The 25,429-nt window shown below is 36.1% G+C and overlaps 2 protein-coding genes across 2 annotated transcripts in view; one reads left to right on the top strand and one right to left on the bottom strand.

The window, feature by feature from the left end:
- Window positions 1-253: 253 nt before the first annotated feature.
- On the top strand, window positions 254-3,613 carry LOC106140366 (cytochrome c oxidase assembly protein COX19). The gene is made up of 2 exons (XM_060947240.1): window positions 254-689; window positions 945-3,613. The coding sequence occupies exon 1, from the start codon at window positions 410-412 to the stop codon at window positions 674-676; it is 267 nt and encodes an 88-aa protein (XP_060803223.1). The 5' UTR covers window positions 254-409; the 3' UTR covers window positions 677-689; window positions 945-3,613.
- Window positions 2,938-25,429, bottom strand: part of LOC106140377 (matrix metalloproteinase-2) — a 160,571-nt gene continuing 138,079 nt past the window's right edge. Inside the window, exons 5-12 of the mRNA XM_060947239.1 lie at window positions 14,671-14,820; window positions 8,133-8,275; window positions 6,414-6,572; window positions 5,765-6,324; window positions 5,544-5,685; window positions 5,125-5,284; window positions 4,758-4,861; window positions 2,938-4,493 (exon numbers count right to left, since the gene is read on the bottom strand). Of these exons, the coding sequence (XP_060803222.1) occupies window positions 4,222-4,493; window positions 4,758-4,861; window positions 5,125-5,284; window positions 5,544-5,685; window positions 5,765-6,324; window positions 6,414-6,572; window positions 8,133-8,275; window positions 14,671-14,820 (1,690 nt within the window). The 3' untranslated portion in view covers window positions 2,938-4,221. The remainder of the gene's footprint in view (window positions 4,494-4,757; window positions 4,862-5,124; window positions 5,285-5,543; window positions 5,686-5,764; window positions 6,325-6,413; window positions 6,573-8,132; window positions 8,276-14,670; window positions 14,821-25,429) is intronic.

Genomic DNA, 25,429 nt, shown 5'->3' with positions numbered 1-25,429 from the left:
AGGGGAAATCCTTTTTACGGACAACCCCCCGGGTCTTCACCCGGGAGAGTGTGGGACTCCTGGCACCTAGTATATCAGCCTACCCACTAAAACTCCTCCGTTCGCCCTTGCCATTTTGAGGGCATCATGGGATCGCAGGCAAGCTAAATATTAATAATCTCATTATAGCTATTTATATTGTTCATGTCTAAGCATGGACGTTTGTCATTGTTGGGGGTGTCAAAAATGTCAAACTAAAAATACTGTCATATTGTGCTGTCATATCAAAATTAGAGCAAAATCAGCTGTTGGTCTTGCTGGGTCTTGTTATTTATTTTTTTGATTCATATTGTTGTACAAACAAAATAAGTGTAACTTTTTTCAAAAATCTCATCTATTTCTTGAAAACAAACGCTCAAGGAAATCTAAAATGTCGACAGCGATGACATTTGGACAGAAACAGTTCATTCCTACACCACCGGATAAAGGAAGCTTTCCTTTGGACCACGAAGGTCTGTGTAAGAAGAGTATGACTAAATACATGAAATGTTTATTTACTAATGATAGTGACAATTCTATGTGCCGGAATGAAGCAAAAGAATATTTGGCCTGTAGAATGGAACATAATTTGATGGCTAAAGAAGATTGGTCAAAGTTAGGGTTTAAAGACTTGGAACTTAATAAAAAAGATAAATAATTTTTATAGTATGGTAAGATTTTGTTATGTTGCTCAATAAATAGCTATTTTATACATTTTTGTATTTCAATGAAGTGCTGTATTGTATATTACTACACAAGGTGAATAAAGTTGACAAAATGTGACTATTACAATTTCTAAACTATATTAATAATAAATCCACCTAGTTAAAAAAAAGTAATATTCCTGAACTACAAACTAAAAAAAATTTAATTTAAGATCCTTTTTGGTATGGTTTCCATTATCCATCCATATCCATTTCCATCAGGAATACTTCCGGACTGTATTGCAATAGCAATGCGCAAGAGAGCTGCCCGCGCGAAGGTCACCCTTTGCCTCTCAGCTGTTTGCTGAGCGCCCTGTAAAGTCCATGTGTGCACACCTGCCCTGCGAACCAAGAGTCTTGACACCAAAGGGTATGAAGTCTTACTAGGTGCTGAGACAATGTTATTTATGTGATAATTATTAGTCTTAGAGCCTTCCCGGGTATCCGCCGCCACTCCAGCCTCTCCACTGGTTGCTGGTAGATAAGAGGATTTGAGGCTCTTAAGCCAAGGGGTTGTGCATGCTTATGAGCGCCCTTCATAGGATGATGTTGTGGGCAGCATGGTATTTCAATTAAGTATTTTATCTCATAGCACATATTTTTTTTTATTTTATTTGTTATCACTTATAGTTCGTTTGTCACTTGTGTAAAAAGAATTTTCTTTAGCTTCCTGGTTTGTGATGCATTTTCAAGCCAGGTTGCTAATGTTTTTGTAATGTGATGACGTAAATGTCATCTGGAATAACTACTTACTTTGACATATTGTTAGGCACCTCCCCTTGAATAGAACAACATATATGTGCCATGTGGTTCCTAGCCAAAATACAAAAAGAATAGGACACTCCATCTCCATCCCATGGATGTTGTAAAAGGCGACTAAGGGATAGGCATATAAACTTGGGTTTCTTTTTTAAGGCAATGGGCTAGCAACCTGTCGCTTTTTAAATTTCAGTTTATCATTAAGTGAAACAGCTGAATGTGGCCACCCGTCTTTTCAAGACTGTTGGGTTTGTCTACCCCACAAGGGATATGAGTAAATGTATGTTTATATGGGTATGTCATCAGTTATCTTTGAAGTCACCAGACAGATAGCCTAACCCAGTAATGTGAGTTGTGAAAGCCTATTGTTTCAGAAGTTAATGAAATACTCACACAAAGATGATTCCCAAGTTTGAAAGCTTTTCCCAGGATGTGATTATCAAAAAAAGTAAAAGTATGATGCGTGTAATATGACAGCTCAGTTCAGCAGATTTTGACTTTAGATTTGTGTACAAAATAGATGATTCTATTAAAGATTTATTTTTCTACCAACAAAAATGACGAGAAGTAGAGTAGGTATAAATTTAAAAACCAAATATAGAAAGTTTTATATTTTATTCTTTCATAAGGTAAAATATTATATTACTTAATTACTCAAAACTACAAACTGGATAATTATTATTAAAATGATTACAAAACTTTATATTTTTATTGCCAATCACTTATGGCATTTATACAAGTAAATATCACAGTTATTATTAAATTATTTGTGATTGATGAACCAGTAAAAAAGCTAAATGTTTCTATGTTCTAATACAATAAGCGACTCTCAGAGGTATAATTTATGGTTGAAATAGGTGTTCGATATCAGTAGTATTTAATATTGACTTTATAATAAAAAATATTTACTTATCATTTGCTGACTGTTGATTGTACAAGAATTTATGGTTTTTTAGACAATAATGTTGACAACACACGAAATTTACATTAAAAATATTGAAAGATAATTTATTCTGTACAATAACTAACTATAATAAGCACCATTATTCATTTACCACATTCATATTTCCATTCCCAGTTGGCAACACAATTTAGGACCAATAAATAGCCTTCAAGCAATCTCAGTATATTTCTTAGTACATTAAGGCCATTTTGATTTATTCAATAATCTCTTGACTACAAAATTAGAATATATACATATAAGAAACGAGGAGTGATCTGGTAATAATGATGGGTTATTAATTTTCGGCCATTCCTTGGCTATACAATGATAGTATTATATAAGTATAGTAGTTAACCTTGTATAGTAGTTAAAATATTTTGTACTACTCTCCTCATTATATTTTTACATGACACAAAGATAATTTTAACAATGATTATTGTTAACCTGAGCATTTGATTATTATAGTAATCTAACTATAATTAAAGTACCAATATGATTTTTTATTAAATCAAAAGTATTAAACTTTGTCTATTGTATTCTGATTGATTTGTGTGCCTCTTTACAAAACAATGGTTTATGTCTACAAAAAAAATAAAACGCACTGAAATTTTACGTAAAATATGAACTGCCATTGCTCTGATTAAAGATAATTAGGTAAGTTTATACGTTTACATCTAAGTATTGACTTTCAATTACAAATATATATTTTACAATAATAATATATTATGTGTGTATAATAAGTGTATTGTGTACCTCTAACCAGCATGATATAGTTTTATTATTTAATTACATATAAATAGATTAGAAGATGGATTTTAAACCTAATTATTATAAGGCATTCTTGTGGATATAACAGGCATTTCTTACAAAAATATTTTTATTCAGATTACATAGGAATAACGAGTTGATACATAGTAACATACTATTATTTTATACTTATTCGATTATTTAGTATAATAAAATGGCAAAATTTTATTATTTTACATAAACCGCGAAATTAAGAAAATAATATAACTTTTTTATTCATTTACTTCATTCGAAACTATTTCAAACCAGGATCCTGAAACGGGATTTCGTATGTTCCTATGCCACCGGCTAAAGATAAATACTGACACCGACGACTTTACAAACTGTACAGAAGCTTAAAAAATGGTGTTATATACCTTACATGTCATACCAAGCACGCGATCATGTTGAGATCAAAATGTACATACAACAATTCCGATAGAAATAATAGGACGCGCCGCTCGTATCACTATATTAGCCTAATAGGTTTACATTAATAGTACAAAGTGGATAGATTAATACTAAAACAGGCAGTGCATTTTGCGCAATAAAGTAGGTATATATCTTAACTAGACCTTAAAATTCAGACATTAATATCGATATGTAACGTGTTTAACTAAATTTTATTATGCTCTGACACATACCTACGGGTTTTTTTAAGAAGCTTGCAATTTGTCTACTAATAAGAAAGATCTAGTCAAAATAATTGAATATGGCAACAGTTTACTGATAAGGAGGATTTTCACATTAATTAGGTAGGAATAAAAAAATAAATCTAATGTGTTCCAATGTTATCATACCAATTCATTCATTAAATTGTATACTTAGGATTTTACTTATGCATGCATTGTTTATGCTTTATGTATTAATATAGGAAATATGGGATTAAAATTACGATATCTAGCAAGCGTAGGTAACATACTAGTATCATATTTTATACTCTTTTAAGTAGGCTGGTAGTTGCCCCTGTAGACAGGTAATTTTGCTATTCTAGTCTTTGTTGTACTTGGCCTACCAAAAGAATTTCTTAAAGGTTGCAAGTACAAGAATAACAGAATATAATACAGGTAAATGTGTATTGAAGTGTGGTTTGGAAGCGGCACTCGGTGATCGGAGGGTGGAGCCAGGAGCGGGGGGCACGCGGAACGGCGAGCGACGGCTGGTACGCTCGGTGGGGCATCCCATCCAGAATGGGGCAGACGGAAGTTGCCTCTCGTGCTCAACCTTCATTTGGAGATCGTTGAACTTCCAAAATCCTCTACCTTTGAAGAAGTATGTTTTGCCTGTGAACAGTAAAATTTGATAATGTTAGTTGAAGATTTTTTATTCGACTTTTAGTTAGTTTTAAGTAGGTAATAAAGTGGATCATATATTTACAACCGTTGTAAATATATGATCCACTTTAATACTTATGTGGCTTAGAATAAGTAAATGTGTCACCCATTCCATGATTCGGCTTATATAATCGGATGGTTATTAAAATTATGTTTGGTGGTAGGATATGAATAGATAACAACCACATTCAATGCCTATGACAAAGGACCTACCATCTTTCCATTGGAATACGCTGTCGATGTTGTAGCCCACTCCTTTCCACATGGACATGTCGCGCGGGTAGTCCAGTTCAACGTGACCTTCTTCTTCGTCGTATCTGTGGAAAAAATAATCATTAAATAAGAATATTTTGTATAACTCATGATTTATTTGTAATTTGTAGGAAATAAAATTTTATTATTGTTGCAAGTTTGAATTCGGACGCAGAAGTTAAAGATATTTTTGTACCTATACGCAAAAACATGATACAGAATCAAGTGAAAATAATTAAGTACTATTAAAACTTTATAGTAATTATGACAAAAACTAAAAAATAAGATAATTCGGGCGTAAAATGGATTCATATTTCGAAACACTTACTTCCAATATAAAGAGCCGCTGTAGAAGTAAGTTTTGCCGTTATGCCCCCAAACCATGGCTGCGTCCAACTTTTCCAAACTGCTGGGGAGCCCCAGCTCGGAAATCGCTCTTGGATATCCCGGCAACAAGTTTTGAGTGTCGAACAAGAAAAGTTCCTTTCCTGAAAACAAGTACGCAACAAGAAATGAATAGCTAGTTGCAATAGTTTTCTTAATCTGTTCTTAATTCTAAAGTACCTACAGTGTAATTTATGGGAATTTTAATTATTGCTTTCTTAAAAAGTTTTTAGTCTGTCTTCTAGATAACGGTAGTTTGATGCGAGCCAGCTGAACACAATATCAAAAAGTTGGATATGGAAAAATTATAAGATGAACTCTTAAAATTAGTTAATTTACGTTTATAAAGAATTCATAACTTACCAATGAAAAATGCAATTTTCCTGTCTGGCCTCTCGTAAACTGCATCCACGCGAGTAAAGTCCCTTGGTAGACCTGGCCACATTCTCGATATGTCCATGGGATAACCGGGATAGTGACCCTGAGCGCCTATCCTCCAGTGATACTATAAAAGGAAAAATTCACTCTTTACTACATTGACCTACCAGAAAAATATTGATGCCAATGTATAAAAGAAGACTTACTCTATTTTTGAATATGAAGAGTTCTCCTCGAATCAGCGCAACAGCATCATAGCTGGTGTTGCATGTATCAGGTTTATCTGACGGAGGAGTAGGTCTAGTCGTGGTGGTTGGCCTTGGATGATTATACGGCTTTCTTGGATAGTCATGTCTGGGGTCTGTTGGATAGTTTGGCCTCGGATATGAAGGGTAATCGGTATTGACAGTGGGATATCTTACTGGCCGATACGTTGTGGGGTGAGTGGTAGTTTCGTGAGGTGTAGGCCGAGGGTAGTGATTGTGGTTCGTACGTCTAGGATGTTCTTCAGTAGTGTTGTAATGACGACGGTCTGGGGTGTAGTACGGTGGACGAGGTCTGGGGTAATAAGTAGGGTATTTGTTGGGAGGCCGCGGGGGCGCGAAGGGCGTGTGGTCTGGTCGGTTGTGTCTGTTATGGTGGTGAATGTAAGGTCTCCTGGTGGTGGTAGTGGTCGTAGTCGTAGTGGTTGTAGTTGTGGTTGTGGGTGGTTGTGAGTCTACTGGATAGTATGGTATCTTAGCCCAGGGCTTTCGTACTTTCGGCCCTGTAATGATTAAAATTATGATTAATCACAAGGTACACTTTTCAACAACATGCATTATTGCAGATTTTCTATCGATATATTTTTCTTACCATACATCTGCTGGATGCCGTTTCTATCGTCTTCAGGTAATTCAAAGTTGGGTTGGATGCCTTGATACCAAGGAAACATAAGAGCTCCCTTGACTGAACTATGACTGAGGCCCAGGGAGTGACCGAATTCATGGGCTGCCACAGCCAGCAGGGATGTTCCTTCAACAATAGAAGAAAAAGTGATACTCGTAAATCTCATTTTATAAGATAAATAGGTACTTAATCTTAGATATTGCCATAGTGTTAACCTTATAGAAATGCTATTCATATGATCTTCAAAGTCGACAAGGAAAATTAATATTTACCTCAACTTTTACAAATAAGTAGTTTATAAGGGAAATTTGTTTTCAATTCAAGAAAATAACAAAAAATGTTCAAATATTTCCCGCCCCAATGCTGCGTGTACAAATTCCGGCTAGTTATCTCATATTTACGTGTGGGTTGGGTCAAATAAAGGTGAATATTTACATATGGCTTGCCGAATACAATAACAGCATTGTAGGCGCCCGTTCGTGTAAATTATCACGTGTCCGCAGCAGCCTTACAAAATAATGATTCTATGGAAGATTACAACATTTGCAGGATTTTGTTGGGGGTACCATGGTATCTCCAGAACAATCTGCCGTACAGATAAGTGCAGACATTGCAGTTTCGTCACTTAACTAATTCGCTACTTAAGGGGCGCCCGCACGTCTGTGTGACCATCTAGATACTTAAACCTATTACCTCACATTGAAGCTGGCGCTTAAAGCCGATAGAACTATGAATGGATTCTGTACTCTTGACATTTTGTAACAGCAGCGTGGTAATCGTGGCGCGTCGGGCCGTGTGCTGCGGTCGCGCCTGCTATCGGGCTAGGCTCAAACATGCTACATGTTAACACACTACATAACCTAGCTTGCAGAGCTCCTGTCGGCTACTGTCACATAGATGTACTAGCTTTGAAATTGCAGTGAATGAACTAACGCAGTCCTACCAGAATCTGTTCCTAACAGAATGTGTTCATCTATCGGTACAAAATTGGGTTCGTGTAATTTGCTCATTGGATTGGTCCATGAAGTCTTCCTAATTAAATATTATTTTTGTAACATCCGTATAAAAATCATTGAATTATTTTCCTATTCCCACAGAAAATAATTCTCTTTGTCGAAAAAGAAAAATGATTGCCGGTCTTTTTGAAAGATTCCGTACACGATAACTTACCAAAACCACCAAAAGCAATACATACTTAAACTAAACTGATTTTCCACAGATTTAATGACCGACTGCCTACTAAAACGATGAAATACACGTTCAAAACTAGATATAATGAGGGCTGAAGTCCACTGCACACTGCGCCTGCCATTTGCATGTCAAAACAGTGGTGACCGCGACATGCTCATTTCCGAACGCTACTCTCACTGAACTCTTCACGGAAAATCTGTAATTACTTTGCGATTCAATTTGAACGGCAGCATTTATTTATATTCATGACATAATGTTCTTAAATACGTTAATTAAAGGAATTATATATATTTCCGTCGCGGCTAGATTAGAATAAAAAAAAACCGCTAAATTAGGTTTCTCTACACAGCAGACTTTTTCTCTACGGTCGGAGTCTGACCACCGGCTTATATACCACCAGTATTTGCCTAGAAGGCGTGGGCATAGTTCGGGCCTTGTCCGTCGAAAGGATTCGCATTGTTGTGGAAGCGTATATTTTCTTGCAGTTAGTCTTACCTTCATCATCGTCATTGGAGCTAAGCATCCACAGTTCATCGTCGTCGAAGTGAGCGTCACCGCCGCGTCCGGAACCCGGAAAGAAGGCGTGAGCAAGGATCAGCCCGCGTCCGTCGAAAGGATACGCATCGTCGTGGTATCGCCTGTTATCAAAATAAAGTTCGTTATAGTTTCGTACTTCAAAATGCTTTGAATCAAAATAGGTAGGTAATTATTAGTCCGAAAGGTTTAGTTCGGTCTTGAAACTTTAACAGTCTTAGTACAATTCAATACGCTTCTCACCATATAATTAGAATGAGATCCGATAGAGCAGGTAAAAATAGAAGTAAGATATGAATTACGATTAAACAGATAATTACATCAAATCAAATAGGCAAGGGTTTACTGTTACTGTTGATGAAAACATTCGAATTGAAGTAAGTAATATATTCATTCCGCAACAAACAACAGTTGATGGAGTGGACGGAGAGTGTGCAGAGCAATCAAACTTGTGTCCCGCGGGTCCTTGCTCGACCACTACCCACCTAATCATTTTTCGCGCCAACCGGGCCGGGCGTGTCCACTCAAATCATGTAATCCCTTGTCTGTTTCATACTAATTGGATCAAAGTAGTGATTATCTAGGATCATGAATTAATAGCGGCTGTATTAATAACTGCAATGTGCGTTTCCTCTCCCATCGGAATAAAAATTACCTTGTTCCAAACTAATCACATTACCGCTTATGACTTGCGTTTATATATAACCTTCAAGATTTTGATTCTGTTATATTATGATTGATAAATGAACTGTTTGGTTTTATAGAATCTGATGATTAATTCATTGAATCCACCATGGTCACATAAAACTCTATGTATAACCTAATTATCATCAATAATAAAATTCAGTTGACCATAGATTACCTATGGTCGGAGTAGACACACCCAGAAAGCCAACAAAATAAGGGAAAGACCTCGCCCATGCATATTTCACGCAATATTAGCTGACCGCTGCGTTATTGAGTTTCCATGCGAAACTTCTTCCATTAGTTCAGATAGGTGTGGTACCCGATACACACATATCAAGGATAATGTGACATAGAAAAATAGCAGCTACTACTTATCATTGTGTCAGAAAATTCAATGATGGAAATGGCCTTTAGTCTTTTTGTAGCAGTCTGTTGAATGGAAGTTTGGCATGATTTTTGCCTTCTGTAGTAAATGCACTTGTTATTGAGATATGAGTGAGTTCATATAACAAATGATTTGATAATCTAATGTAATATGCTGGCCAACATATTAGTCCAAGAAATGGCATCTTTTATTGATAAAGCGTTTTGTTTTCTTATCGGTATTTTCATATCATGGACGGCTAAGTACTGTAAGGCTACGCGCTAACGCAAAGTGATGCACAAAACGCAACGATAGTACGCGTCTACGAGATTTATTACCCCATAAACTGTTATATTACCCAGTAATAAAGGATAGTACTCGGGTACGTACAACTTAACTGCCTCCTGCAACTCGCGAAGTGCAATGGTTGCTATATACAGTTTCTACTGTCGTAATATATCGGTAACAGTTTCATCTGACACAGATTTTATAATTTAAGTAACCATCAACTAGACTTATAACTTTGAGCGGCTTATTCGAGAAGTTACAACTTTTGTAAGAATACGAGCTCGGTTTAGCCATGACTGTTCCTTTTTCTACGGTCACCATTTTTATTGATATCGAGAATCGTGAAATTTTAACAATTTTGGTTTCTGTGCCCATGTCACATGTAAGTTGCAAAGTGGAGAGTTTGTTAAAGCCGACTTGACCATTGAAATTGTTGGACTCTATAAAGACTCCTTTCATATTTTTTGCGAACATAATTAGCAGGACATAAAAGGTTATTTTACTTTTCATTGTAAAAAAACGGATCTTATGTCGGATCGTATACTGCAAACCTTATCAAAGAGCAACACAATAAATCATCCGCAGTCTGAAACATTCCATTACTTGTGACGGGGTTTGCAGATAAAATTTCTGGTTTTTCAGAAACCTTTTCAATAATAAACACAGATTTTTCTTGACCTTAATATAAGAGATATTTGACTAAACGAATTTAATAGGCACGACTATTATCATGTATTTGTGTGTTTCTTTTTCAGGGTTCCGTACTTGAAACCGTGTTTTTACTGAATATTATCGTATCATAACCTGTTAAATAAGTATAGTTTGCGTACTAATAATATTGTACTACTACAATATATTTGCAACACGAATTGATGCTTACAAAAGGTTGATTAGCAACAAAATTCCCGAAATGTATTGCACTCAGAACGAGTACCTAACACTAACATTTTTAAGCTAAATTTACACAGAAAACACAATGTAGGTATAAAATGTACCTACTCTCAGTGTATTCATGTGTGAACATGTGGTTAACGATGTTGTTTTTACATTTAGTTATTATTACATTTTATATTGTATATTTATTTTATTGTAAAATTGTTTGTTGATCCCAATAAACTAAGAAAACAATATGAACAACGGCAACAAGTAGATTCAAAATTTTTACAGAATATTTTCATGTATTTTTTACTCCAATTAGGTATTATTAACTTGTATATTAATTTTCAGCATAAATAATTAAGTAACAATAAAGTAATTATTAAAGGGCTCCCTTACAACATAGGTAATATTTAAGAAAATTTTTGGGCGATTTCAATAAAAACGTGGATACGTGACTATAAATCAATATTTAAGCAACAAACGTGATGGAAATTATAAACGTTGGTTAATCTATAGGCCCAAAATATTTTTAAATGTAAGTATCTACGATTCAATTTCGATCAATACGATTCGTCTATTTAAATATTCTCAGTCTACGTAGCAACATTGTATTGGTATGAGTACAAACGGTATAAATATGAGTTAGGTAGACACACGTATAGGTAGTGTGAAATGGAGTTTTTATTGAGTGCAATATAAGTTAATGGCACGCATAAAAGCCATGGCAGGTGGATCTGAGGATTTGATTCGTTTATATGTCAGATATTTCTACGACATCAATAAACACAACCCAAACGACGCATGTACTAAGCATTTTATATACTGTGTATGTAAACAATTGACGCACGATTTTCGAGAACGAATGAGCTCGGAAGTTCAATCGTGTAATATGGAACTGGTTTGTTCTAAATGAAAAGAAAGTTTTCTTCGGAAGGTCTAAGTTAACCAAGTGACTAATTTTATACATACATACATATAATCACGTCTATATCCCTTGCGGGGTAGACAGAGCCAACAGTCTTGTAAAGACTAATAGGCCACGTTCAGCTATTTGACTTAAGATGGAATTGAGATTCAATTAGTGACAGATTGCTAGCCCATCGCCTAAAAGAAGAATCCCAAGTTTATAAGCCTACCCCTTAGTCGCCTTTTACGACATCCATGGGAAAGAGATAGAGTGGTCCTATTCTTTTTTCTATTCGTGCCGGGAACCACACTGTAAATTACGGAATTAAGGACATATGTGATTATTGTCAAACAAATTGTTTTGAGTCTTGAACTTGACTAATTTTATATAAAGAATAATAGCCAACACATTTCTTTAGAAACTCCTCGGTCTAATACTGTACAGCTAACGCGTTTTTCTCTTCTCCGTAAAAAGTCAATGCATGGCGATCGGCTGTTGGTGCAAGTTATGCAATATGGCGACGTAATATGTCCACAGTGGAGGTTTTTGTTGCCTTTTCTCATATCGTGTACGGTGATCTAATAAGGCAAACTTCGCCCTCCGCTCATTCGATATGCCGCGCTTGTCGGCCACACTCCGTCATTTGTCAACTTCTGTTTCGTAGAGTCAGTGGATACGATTTGATGTTTGATGACATGTATGCCAGCCCGTGGCTTCGCTCGAGTGTAAATTGTAGCCTATTTTAATCGTATGACTGAGTATATACCATATTAACTACTGTAAAGTATCATCCAAATCTTAACAGTAGTTTTGCGTGATAGCGTAAGAGAAGAGATTTTTAGGTGTTTGTCGTACAAACTTTAGCTTATCTCTCTCTTTCTTTCTTTTATAATCTCTCTCATCTTTGCGTGTTTGCTGACTTGTAAATTTTACTTTTCAAATCATATATAGTAGTTAAACTTGCAAACTGTGCCTAAGTATATGTTATTCTTCGTTTCCTTTATCCACTTTTTGAGGTCAGCAGAATATTTTATGTTTTTTTTTTATTTAATAACAAAAGGGCAACATATTTTGCAAAATCAAAGCCTATAAAAAATTAATTAGGTATCATCAATAGTATCAAATTGTACACAAACACAACTTAAAGTGTAGCTCATGTAACCGAGTTAAAAATTGACATTTTAAACATGAAAATGTATAGAGAGGGATTTGTCTGAAACGAATGACTTACGCGTGCAGTGAATACGGCAACAACGGCATAGTAAGTTAACGAGATCATTTTCCTTAAATAAGATTTAAAGGACGTGTTCAGTATAGCTTGAGATATCAAAGAAATTACAAAGTTTAAGTAGGTATCCTTTGCGAGACACCTATATTTACTTATATTAACATTGCACATTTTTTACAAATATTATGAGTTGGCAACATTTTAAGTGTTAATATTTTGTATATATTTTTTAGCCCATTTGTTTGGGAATGCCCTAATGCCTAACCCATGACAAAATATAGTTCTTCTAAGTTTTTGTTACCGGAGTTAAGAACGGCCAAACTAATATCCTTTTCTACTTTCCCTCTTCATATAAGTTCATGAATCCAAGAAGCCTCAGAATTACACATGTCTTGTTACGCAACAAGATTGTATATTCGCAGACAGTATTCCAGGTAATTTCGTATCCGGGGACTACGTATATTAGTCTAAGATGCCACTGTAGGATTTCTACGTTTATGTTTTTTTTCGACAATGGAAACTTTGTCTTAAGTTATCATTCCGAATCTGAGTCCACCAACAATTTTAAGCACCACCACGATATATAGGTTGTATCTGGAAGAGTACTTATGATGTATAGCACTATTAGGTTCTACATTTATCAGAGAAAGTTTGAGAGAGACTTGTACGCCACAGAGCCCAAATTTATGATGTCAGAATAATTTTGAGCTTTTGACTGATTAAGTTTCGGTAACCGGAGAGGCGCTTGATTTAATTTTAACTTTATTCACTTAAGTATAATAAGTACTTAGTGATGATAATCCTAAAATCAACTGGAACAGTACAATTATGCAGCACGATCCTAGACTTGTCCTGTACGAAATAATGTCGAATTGTAGTAGAGTCTGGTGTAAGATAAATTGAATAGTGGATTTAGCCGGTCACGTCTTTAGAATGAAAGTGAATCATGAACGAAAACGCCCACGCTGCCCGTGCCAACACTATTTATGTTCTTTGAACTCTTATAAGAAGCGTTTTGCTATTTACCTAGTATAATATTTTTAGCATAATTGTATCTTTAATCTGTTTTAACTTGTTATTGAAAAAAAAAACATTTTCAAATCTGTTTAGAATACAACTGTAGCTCCGCCCACGCACAAGCAAGTTTCGTTACTTTCCGTTCCTGTAGGAGTTTCGGGAAATCCTCTCATAATGTACCCCTAAACCAAACATGTATTTCAAATCTCTGGTTTCAGCTGTACATTGATATATCAGTCAATCAATTTTCTCTTTCATTTTATACAATTCTAGCTACCTGCCTAGTCTTGGTAGGGGTAGCGTTTATAGATAAATCTTCCTCAAAATACCCTCCAACATACCTACCAAACAAAATTCGTCCCCAACTTTCCGAGATCAGCGCTTACATACAGACACAGAAAATAGGGGTATTTTCTTTTGATATGTGTGAAGTGATGACTATCCATAATGTTATCTAGCTTAAAATGTATGGAGATTTTAATTAAAAAGTGTACTTCATTCTGATTTATGTTGTACAAAATAAAATACATGGAAGTAAATAAAGTTGATAACTTTTGTGTGAATTTCGCTGCGGATTTTTCAGTGTCGGACCTTTTATTCTGGTGCTCGCAGCCTCCACACGAACCCGCAAATCCCCTTAAAATGGATAGGACGTTTCTCTAAATCCTCACTTGATTATTATTTATTATCAACGTAATAAATCAACTGACGAATTCCGGTCTCACTACGGATGTAATCTAACGTTTATTTGATTTGCTTTTATTTGCGATTTCGAATTGAATTCTATCGATTTATAAGGTTACTTTTAGGTAAGTTAATATTAAAGTTCCTACTATTTAAATTAACTTACATAGGTTTCGGAAGGAAAAACTGGCTTTTCAATTTGAATAAGTGTTTATGGCTGGGATATCATGCATCAACATGATATCCCGGCTGAAATATCAATTTGGAAAATTTAATAGTAATTTCATTATCAACAAAAAAATTAGAAACGGGCTTATTTTCCTTTATCGTAAACATCAGATGTCTTATACTATTGCTTCGCCATTCTAGAATTGTTCTTCCAACTGGATAACTGTTTGGGAAATTTCATAATTGGACTACACGGTGCTTGAAAAAGAGAACTTACTTCGCGAAGGACACAACGATGTCGGCCTCATCCGAGTTGACTTCCCTGAAGGTGAGCCTGGAGGCTTGTTCCCAGACATCCAGCGCTCGCGCCAGCACATCGCGGGTGCCGTATGGGTCGAGTTGCGAAGGGGGCCGGTCCGACTTTAGGCTGAAAAAGAAAAGAAATTTGTTTATTATGTACTTAATTAATCTAAAAAAGTAGTTTAAAAATGGAACTCGGAAGCTGGCCAGATATTGTTGGCTTGATTTACACTTTTGGCTTCAATTTGAAATACCTTCAACGAGGGAAAATTAAAAAAGGAATGTATGTAAGCATCCAAATCCCGCAGTTAGCTTTTGCCTGAGCTTTTGCTTATCATACTCAAAATATGCTTGAATTTGAAAGCGCATTATGCCCGCAAATTATAGGGACTTAAAGTTAAAAAATGTTTATCGGAAAAGTATTGAGTTACATAATTAATAACACAGACTATCAAGTGGTGAGTTTGTGGAATAGATTAAACAGATTTGTTTACTCTGAACACGCTCTGAAGCGAAGTTCTAAAGTTATAATTGCGGTCATTGCTCCCACTGTCATTGATATTGTTGTCTTAATATCATGAAAATCGTTTTATTTTGTGGTATTGAATTACATATTTCCCCTGTTGGTTTAGTAGGTAGTAAGTGTTCAGCGGATGATAAGTATTTTGAAATCGTTTCTAGTGTTAGTTTCTTTAACGTAATTGAATAGTGTTGAAAACAATATCCCTGGGGATACTTATTTTACGTTGGTAAATGACTAATTTGAAAAAAAACGTGGTCGACATCGGAATTCACATGATTATTCGACGGTATTATGACGTTACGTTAATAAATGTAAGCCTCTATTAACATAGTTTATGTACCTAGCAGGCAAAAATCTTTGACAGAAAAATGTAAGTAGCATTGGATAGTACTTGAGTAGCCTTCGTATTTAGCGACTTGCACGGCTCTGCCAGTCGCAAGCTCTTTAAGGAAACATAAAATGAAAGCTGGCTCTTAGTGTCGAATGAATAGTTAACACGAGTGGACATTACACCTGCAGGTGTAGGGCGGCCGTAGTCGGTACTGCCACGTGAATTCTCGTCGAGCTTATGTTCCAACGCGTGTCCTGCGGTCCAGCAGCTTTGCAGTAATGGAATAATCGCATTGTGGACAATTTGAGTGACTCGGCCCTATTTAACGCTCGCTGCGTTCATTACTTTGGATTTATGCGTTGTCATGTTCAGAGAGCGACGTCATTAGCCCTGCACGCAGTTTTAATTAGAGATCTAGTTGGACTCGGATACACTGTTAGCGCTAAGCCGTGAAATAATGAGAGCACAGAAGCTTCGGTTTGCATGTATGTACATAATATGTAACAAACTAATAAATAATTACGTATTAAGCGTCGTAAAATGTCATTTGGGTTTTAGAATTTTTAAGTGCCTTGTCCTTTTTTTATTATTGTGTTAGTTTACGTACAATTTAATCGATTTTTTATAAATGTAATAAAGCTTCATACTCTTATTATTTTGTAGCTAAGCCTGATTAACGCGGGATAATAAAAGTATCCTGTTCGCTTAATGAAACCCAGATACACGGATAAGTGTCAGCGAGCCGCCACTACGAGTGGTGTTGCGGCCGCATTTTGTTCATATTCATACATTTTGCCGGATAAAATATCGCTTCCGCGGGTAATTAATACTAACCAACATGGGATCTGACCGCTGCCGCCATTGTTAACTATTATTTTAGTTTAATTATTAGGATACCCGTGGGAAATGATGAGAAAACATTCCGATGATGACTATGTATATTGAGTTGTAATGTTAAAAATTACAGATTTTTAATTAATCGTAATTATGGTTATCGATAGAGACATTACGGAATGTGAGTAAGTTTTTAAGCGCAGTGAAGCTCAGTAAAAGTAGAATAACTTTTCTTATACCTTATAGACACACTGCTCTTGCTCGGTATATCTATGATGACTGTTTTTGTTCTTATTGAGCATAAGCATCGAAATAGTGTTATAAGCTTTCTTCAAACAAATATCGAGGCACTAATAAGCAATATTAATTTGAAAGCGAGACACATCCCGAAAATGGTACTATCGACATGATAACTAGTTGAGCAAACTATAACTCTATCGTAGTTATAGTTTGCTCGAGGGATATAATTTAAATTCATCGAGTGTTTTTAATGGACCGCGCCCAGAACAGTCGGTCGGATGGAAACCGAAATTTATTATTGCCATATTAACATTGGCCGCCGTCCGTGCACGCACTATATCAGCCAACTAGTTAATTGCAAGCCTTGGATGAAATTCGCAACCGCATTTCAAAGTTAATGTTGCTATGTCAGCTCAAAATAATGAGTGTGGTCGAAATGCAGGAGGGAATTCTCGAAACAGTAACAATTTATTTTTTAAGTACTTATTGTCTTGGCTTTTTAATATAACGAAATGCACTTCCTTGCAGTAAATGCACATGTGCAAACTATATTGCATGTAAGTATTTTGTCATAAACTACACTATGGAGGTATTTCAGGTACTTACTACAGATAGTTTGCAGGCTTCCGCAAGCCGTATCGGCCTAGGCGGCCGTCTTACATTTTGTCTGCTATATGACGGATATGAAAGCTGCGTGAATGCGAAAACTTCGTATATACAGTGCAGCATTTTAATCTCCGTGATACGCAGCTTCTGCTGGTGCCACCCTAGCATTTGCCATGCTTCACTGTTATTTGACGAGAAGGCCTAATGATGCCGTCCTCAATCAACATATCAGGTAAGCCGACATTAAATACTAAAATTACACTCCACACCTTGTTTATCAATCCGAGCTTATAACTTTAGATTTACTATTTGTAATCATAAAGCTTTCCGCTCATTAGTATGCGTGAATTGAATTATTGTGTTTTTGTTACGTTCCCTCACACAATGGTTGTCGGAATGTCCGCATGTTCGACAGTGTCCATCAAGTGCAGGCTCATCGCGCGTCCCCTTTACGCTCAAACGAACTGATTGTCTGATAATCATGTCCACGCATGCCTGCCCTGACTTGGGAATAGACAAATATATCAGTCAACATTTAAATCCAATTTTTATGCCAATAAACAACTAGGGGCTTAGTCTCATTTTAAAAGTACCTAACAAGTTACATTTTTTAACGATTTGGATCATGAAATAAACAGCTTATAAGTACAGCACCTGTTGTAAATAAACGAGTTTTGATTAAATAACCATGAGTTTTCTTTTTAACAAAAATGACACCAACAGATTTTTTAGGAATAGACAAGCTAGACATCAACAAACAACAATTTCAAATTATAAATTCAACAGCAAATAACTAGATCTTACAATTTGGCAGGTCTGGGATGCGAAGTAGGAAATTTCATAAATTAGAAATCTTCTGCGTAGCTTCCATAGAGTATACAATTTTACTCGACTTCGTAGCGTTGCCGTATTTGCTATTTGTCAGATAGGTAAGTATTGTAAGAACTTATAAAATTAAACAAGCTACAGTTCTGAGAAATTAATAATTATTGTTTCTGATTTGCGGGAGCTGGATTTGCACAGGTTTCACTTAAAAAGTTTGCGACCGAAGCCATAAAAGTAGATTTGTGCAAAGTTTTTTAAACGTCAGCTGCGTTATACATTTCATTTGATGTGCACGTGAGTTGAGACATAAGTTGCTGGTTAAGAGTTTGGAGGACTTCAGGGCACGTTGGGTGTTTGAAGGAGTTATGGGTAAAACGGCTAAGACGGAGCGTGGGAGGGTCAGGAGGCCACGTGAGGGGTTCAGTGGGCAACTAGCCGCGCCACGTGACCTAGTGCTCACGTGACTCCCTCACAATAGCCCGGCCTTCTGGCGACGGGATATCGAAACGTTATTCACTCCATATTATTAATAGAGGATATATATATAGAGGAAATAGTTATATAGATGTTCACAATGCCTTACATTCTTTTGTACGTGGAGCAAATTCTGAGAAATTATCCACCTTAGGAGATAGATCTGAAAATTTTGTCATTGAATTAATGAATAAAAAGCGAATCCAATTAAAACGGCTCTTTCATCACTCTAGTACCCTCACTATATTACGAAGCCCAGGGTTCGCTTTCCGACAGTCTATTTACATAAATCATGTTCATGAGAACCACAATATCTTTAATACTTCCTTCTCTTTGTCATCATCATCATCTTTGTATTTAAAAGGCCATAAAAAGGTATCTGTGTATAAGAACTAACCTTGTCTTCTACAAAAAAGATAAAACTATGATAGTTTGGGAGTAAATCCAAAACTTTCAGAAAAATATGCATGTTTCCGTAACTTATACATTTAGCTCGGGAGTGCCGGAGAGCTTTTATTGCTCAAAATAATAAAATAAAACATGCGATATGATGACGACATGGCGACGTCTTCACTACGGAGCAAACATAATCTCGTTACGATGTCGTAACAAACAGATTTGTAAGCATGAACTTTATGGTCTGTGTCCGACGAGCTAAAATTTAATTTTCTGTAATAATCCGTCAACGCGCCATTAAAATTATTCGGGCCGTCTCTGCAGTGTAAGAGGAAATAGTCATTTCAGAACACTGTTGATAAAAACTGGCAAAATTTCTATTTCCGAAAATCAATTATAAAAATATGTAAGAAAAGTATTTATAAAATATGGAAGAAATAATATGGAAAAGTGATTTAAAATTGAGGTTGGTATAAAAAAAACTAATACATTTTATTATATGAATGCTCGAAGATGTTTAGTCACTGAAATCGCTTAGGTAATGTTATAACATATAATTGAAATATTTTTTAATATTTTTGAGTTCGACGCTAACCAGTAAATGTTATCTATACTTTATTAACTACTTTTACGACACGCCTTCACCGGCCTCAATAAAGAAACATAAGACTGTAAGATATTACAAGCGGCACACCTACAGGTCGAATGCAATATCTCAACGTAGGGAATGTAGACGGACATGCCAAATTACATTTTCTTTAGTGTTCGACCGGCGGAATTAGCATAAAAATAATATAACGTCAGAAGTCCCGCCGGGGGATGGCGGGCACCGTCTGTCACTTCGATTGTCACGACATGTGAAGTTATCTCTTCTCTCTCGTTAATAAACCATTGAATATCGATTCGAAACCTTGAGCCGGAAATAATTGAATTTATCTCACTTTTTTCACAATAATAAAAACTTCGATAAAGAAGTACCTATGCAAAAAATGTAGCAAGTGGAATGATGAATTCTCTACTTACCTTTTCGGGAAAGAGATGTATTTATCTATCTACAAATATTAAAGTTCTCATTTAAAAGAAGACGAGGTTTTTCAGGAGCTTGGATAAAATATAATTCCTCCTTTATTATATGTCTATGATATGTTTCATCTTTGATCTGTGGCGTAAGTCATAAATGGCGTAATTAAAAACAGCTCGATGAACAAAATAATTTTAGATGTAGAAACAAAAATAAATACTCACATTATTAATAAAAGATACACAAATAGCTTTTCATTTTATATTCATCTGAACGTAGCACGAGAAAAATACGGGCTTTCAACTTCCAAAACACACTCTTATGTTGCAAAAATATTTAATATGTGCATACATTATGTTGTTAGCAGCTGCTAGTAACGAAATTTGCTGATTTGGCTTATTCTCCGGAATGTGTGAAAATTTTAACTCCTTTTAAAGACTATGTTACCGACTCTACATTTGTTCAAACTATATAGTGTAGTTTCAGGATCAAATTCGGATTGTAAAACTGTCTTATTTAAAGTAGAAGTTACTGGTTCAATAACTTTATAATAACGCGAGTGCTCAGATCTAGGCAAAAAAAATCAAAAGTTTGTTTTTTCCGCTTTTAGATAAAATAGGAGGATGATTTATTTTATAAAGGCTAGAAAGACTTCAGTTGAAATTTTATAAGAGCAATTCCATAAAGTGTAAAGGCATGAATAATAAAAGTGAGTACGCTGATCGCCGATGGAATCGCATCACTGAAAAATCGCTTCAATTTGGAAGCGGAGCTGGCGCGCAAAATGCCGGCGCCGCCCGAGCGGTAATATGCTATTACCGTCATAACAACGTTACTCTCGACTTAATTCTGCCCCCAGCGATTCTGCCGGCCAGATTCGCTAATTTCTCTTATATGCACCACCGAACACGATTCTAGTAGTTGATTGGCGAGAGTACGCTTGTGATCGGAAGTTTTCAGGGCCAGATTCTCGGGCTCGTTATTCTGCTCAGATTGCACATGTTTTTAAAAGTTTTCAGCAAAGCGAATTATTCTTAAACGACTTTTATATCTTCTTCTTCTTCATGGCTATAGTCCCAAGGCTGCATCCTCACCACTCTGAAGAGAAGCCCGTTGTAATCCCTGACCATGGATCCTGGATTGGGTGAGTCAGGTTTTTTCATGAATCGACTCCCGTCTGACCTCCGCAACCCTTGCAGGGGAACCAATCCCGTATTGGATTATATGCATACCCATCCAGTTGCCTGAATGTGCAGGTCTCACGATGTTTTCCCTCACCGTTAGAGCATCGGTTAGTAATCAAACTAATGTACATAACTTTGAAAATTGTACATGGCCGTGGAGGCATTCGAACCTATATGCGCAAGACGCATTTTAACCGGGTACCTTACCTATTTCTACATAAACTATTTTGGTAAGTAAAAGAAATAATACTTAAATTCCAATGTAAAGCCCAACCATTAAGCAACATTCGAAGTTCACTCGAGCCCGTTATCTCCAACAGACAATTTACATTAGACAAGCAAACTCGGTAAACATCTCACAACACTGTCTGAACTATTAGATAGACTAAAGCGAAGTCTAGAAATCCTCTCAAATCCCTAAGGAGAGTCAATGCTTCCTCCACAATAGTGCACGTGAGAGCCGGCCGACAGACATTCAAAGGAGCCATTATTAAAGGAGAGCGTCGATAAAGGTCAATTAGGATTCGACGTCGAGCCTGACGTAACGTAGCCGGCCATCTGCCTTTATTGTGTACTAATGATTGCTCAATAAATTCTCCAAGTGCCGAGATTGGCTATCCGTGCGCCGATAAAACGTTTACTGGGTCACTCATGAAGAATACCAGCACTTTCGCGATTTAAAAATAACCCGTCACGTGTTGAATATTCTTGAGAATGGAAGCTTTAATCCTTTTATGCATCAAAGAATTGAGGAGGTAGCTTGCTATTGAAATTCCCAGAGAGCATCAATGCCTATTGCCATGTCGCTTATCGCCAATGTACGGCGCGAGTCTCAGACGAACCTCTGCGCTCGGAGGGACCCTTCAAAGGAGTGCATTATTGCAGCAGACTGAACAATTATTGCAATCAGCAAAACTACTCACAGACATCTTTATGTAAAATAGTTATGTCTGTCGTTTAGTTAAAAAAAAGGTAAGAACAAGTTTATTTATAAGTATAATTTTTATTCCTGATTTTAGGTGAAAAGTAATTTAAAAATAATACGAATTTACCATATAATAATATGATAAAATAATTGCTGTTACTTATCTTTTTATTTAATAAAAATATTTAACTATGGAAATTTTGATTTAATTCTTAACAAATATTATCGGTTTAATAGCTCATGCTCTGTTTTAAATAATATAGGATAACTGCCATTAACAGACTTGGCGAAGTTTTAGTGTTTAATTTTGAAGTATTGCTTGGGATAGATAGGTAAACTATTGCACTAAGAAAAAACAAAATACGAACTTTAAATAAAACAGGCTATAAGATGAGGCTTGATAGGCATTGCTTGCTGTTTTTATGAACAGTAAACCTGTTCATTATTATTACTACGAGTAGGCATTCAATCGATAAGATCAGAATTTGATAGCTGCATCAGGAGCTGTCGCTCCCGGCGACGACGGTCAAACAATTGTGCTGTAAATTACCATCGAGATGCGGGTCACTTCACTATTATTGCATTTATACAATATATATATATATATATATGAGATATCCGACCAAATGTATTCTTCAATCCAAATCCTTTCTCAGTGTTTCTTTATACGAAGTATCTAAATAATCAAGGAACATTCAAATATCTTTGGTATGATTTATATTATAAGTATATCAAAGGACATGTGAACGAAATAAACACGTAATAAATGTTAAATTTCATGTTTCAATGCTTTCTACGATTAATTGTTTTGGCCTTAATATTTTGAATTGAACAGGTAAATACCGATCGTAATATATTTTATATGACCCGAGCAGATCTAATATCAGCGATGATATAAAACTTAATAGCATTTTATCTAAAGCGCAGCGAAGGACACGTGTGTAAGAACTTTTATATGAGTTGGCTAAACTAAAAGAGATATAATTGGAAATCCAAGACGGCGAGCTTGGCGGTGCTGCGCTTACGGTAACGACGTTAATTTCAGCTGTAAAACTCTGCATTTTCTTGGCTAGATGTTAATTAAAAATGTTATTCTTTTTTGTATTAGGTACATGTGAGTATAGTTCGACTATAAAAATCTAATAGCGTGTGGGCAGCATATTTTTATATATTTTATTATACATATTACTTAATAGAATATACATATATGTAAATTTATTATAATAGAATATATTATAATACTTAAAAGAATGCTGTTAATTTGGCGTAAATATATGGTCATAGTAGTTACACACACTGACAAAATAAAAATTTGAGGAAATATTTTTTGTAGTTATAAGCTAAAACTAGGAAATTCTGCGGTGCCTTTTTTTCAGTATATGAAGACTACGAAAAAGCATAGATAATGTGGCGAATAAATCAGATTCCATAGATCACAAGCATAACTACTAACGTATATACCTCTATTCCTTGTGATATGAACATGGTAATTCGTAGTAGGTGAGGTGATATCGCGCTATGTTCCGCCGCGCCGATAACCCGCCGGATGTTCGGCGGTTTACGTCGGTGCCCCCGCGCCGCGCAGATTAGAATATACAACCTCAGAAATATTCCTAAAATTTTTATTATGATGATGCCGACAGACTTATTTTAGAAAGTATTTAATATCTTCATTATTTATTTACATACATAAATATGTAAAAGATAGGATAGAAAGGGAAATAGTGTCGAGAAGACTGAAACGCCACGTTCAATGTGATGACTTAAACAATCTGCACGGAAAGAAAAACAGCTGGCACAAGATTTGTATTTCTGCTACCAGACGATGAATCCCTTAGTAGCTTTTACGACATCCATGCAAAGCAATGAAGTGCTTTTATTCTATCTCGGAAAGACTGAAAGGGCACGTTCAGCTTGATCACTTTTACAAACTGCACGGAAAGAAGAATACTGCCTCACATTATGATTTTCTTTCTATCGCACGATGAATATTTCTATTCCCGTAGTCGCTTAGTCTATTTTTATTATTATAAAAACTCTTGAAACGAAATGGCGTCGCTCCCGTCTACATTAGAAAAGATTTTCTTATGTGCAGGGTGGCCGGGAACCACTCCGTCAAGACGTTCCATCGGGCATCGGACAAGACTGTGACGACGTCTCGTCAAGATTTTTAATAATAAATTTGTAAATTTCATTACATTGACATATGGCAGCTGATTTTTTTTCTGTTACATATACATACATACATACATATATGTACATATGTCCACGTCTTTATCCCTTACGGGGTAGACAGAGCCAACAGTCTTGAAAAGACTGATAGGCCACGTTCGGCTGTTTGGCTTAATGATAGAATTAAGATTCAAATAGTGGCGGGTTGCTAGCCCATCGCCTAAAAGAAGAATCCCAAATGTATAAGCCTATCCCTTGGTCGCCTTTTACGACATCTATGGGAACGAGATGGAGTGGTCCTATTCTTTTTTTTTATTGATATTGATTAATATTATTAATTAGTTACTGGCAGCACGGTTGTAGCATTAAGACCCAATTAATGATTGAAGTAAAATGAGGATATTTGTAAAGGAGGCTACTTTAAAATTAAGTATTATACTAAATAAATTTGCCAACTTTACTAAGGAACAGAGAGGAAAAAGTTTCTACTTAAGTGCTTTTAACTTAAATATCGTACATACCGGAGACCCAACCCAAGCAAGCGTTAAGGTCTCCCAGTTTATCTATCCAATAACCCCATCGGCTAAGTCAACGGGCACTGTTTGATGTTCCGACCGCGCCCGTTGCACCTCGAGAGCTCTAAGTGTCCCGAGTTATTTTTACCGCTCCCTTGCCGTGCTGCGCTAAAAGCATTTGTCTTGAATTTTTAAAGTACCAATTGAAGTTTCAGGACAGAGGATAAGTACGGGTTACAGTTCTTGCGATGCTAAAGAATTGAGGCACGAATTCGATGTTTGAAACGAAACCAGATTAAACTCTCGCTTGTATTAGTCGTGTAAACAAGGAGGGATATCAAGTATTCAAAACGGCGGCGTCGCGGCGGTCGATTGCGGAAATGACAAACCGATTAGTTGCAATCCCCGCGCCATGGGAGAGATATATCCGCCGGAACCGAGCAAAATTACTTCCCTCGTTGCTCCCGATGCACCACAACAATGTCCAACCAAACTACGCAATTCGATTTAAGACCGAGTCACCAGCTAAAAGTCCGGCCCCGAAGTTCCGAGTCGCTCGGTTCATTAGAATCGAAATTCCCACGGTTCATTAGGATTCCCCAGAATTCTCAACGTTCATTAGAAATACTCGGGCGGGAGTGGACCCAGGCGTAAATAAGTGATTAACGCAGTTGGGATTGTTTTGAGATG

Source organism: Amyelois transitella, chromosome 13, assembly GCF_032362555.1.
Source record: "Amyelois transitella isolate CPQ chromosome 13, ilAmyTran1.1, whole genome shotgun sequence".
Lineage (NCBI taxonomy): Eukaryota > Metazoa > Arthropoda > Insecta > Lepidoptera > Pyralidae > Amyelois > Amyelois transitella.
Note: the sequence above shows the minus strand (reverse complement) of the source record. Positions and strands in the feature narration are given on the sequence as shown.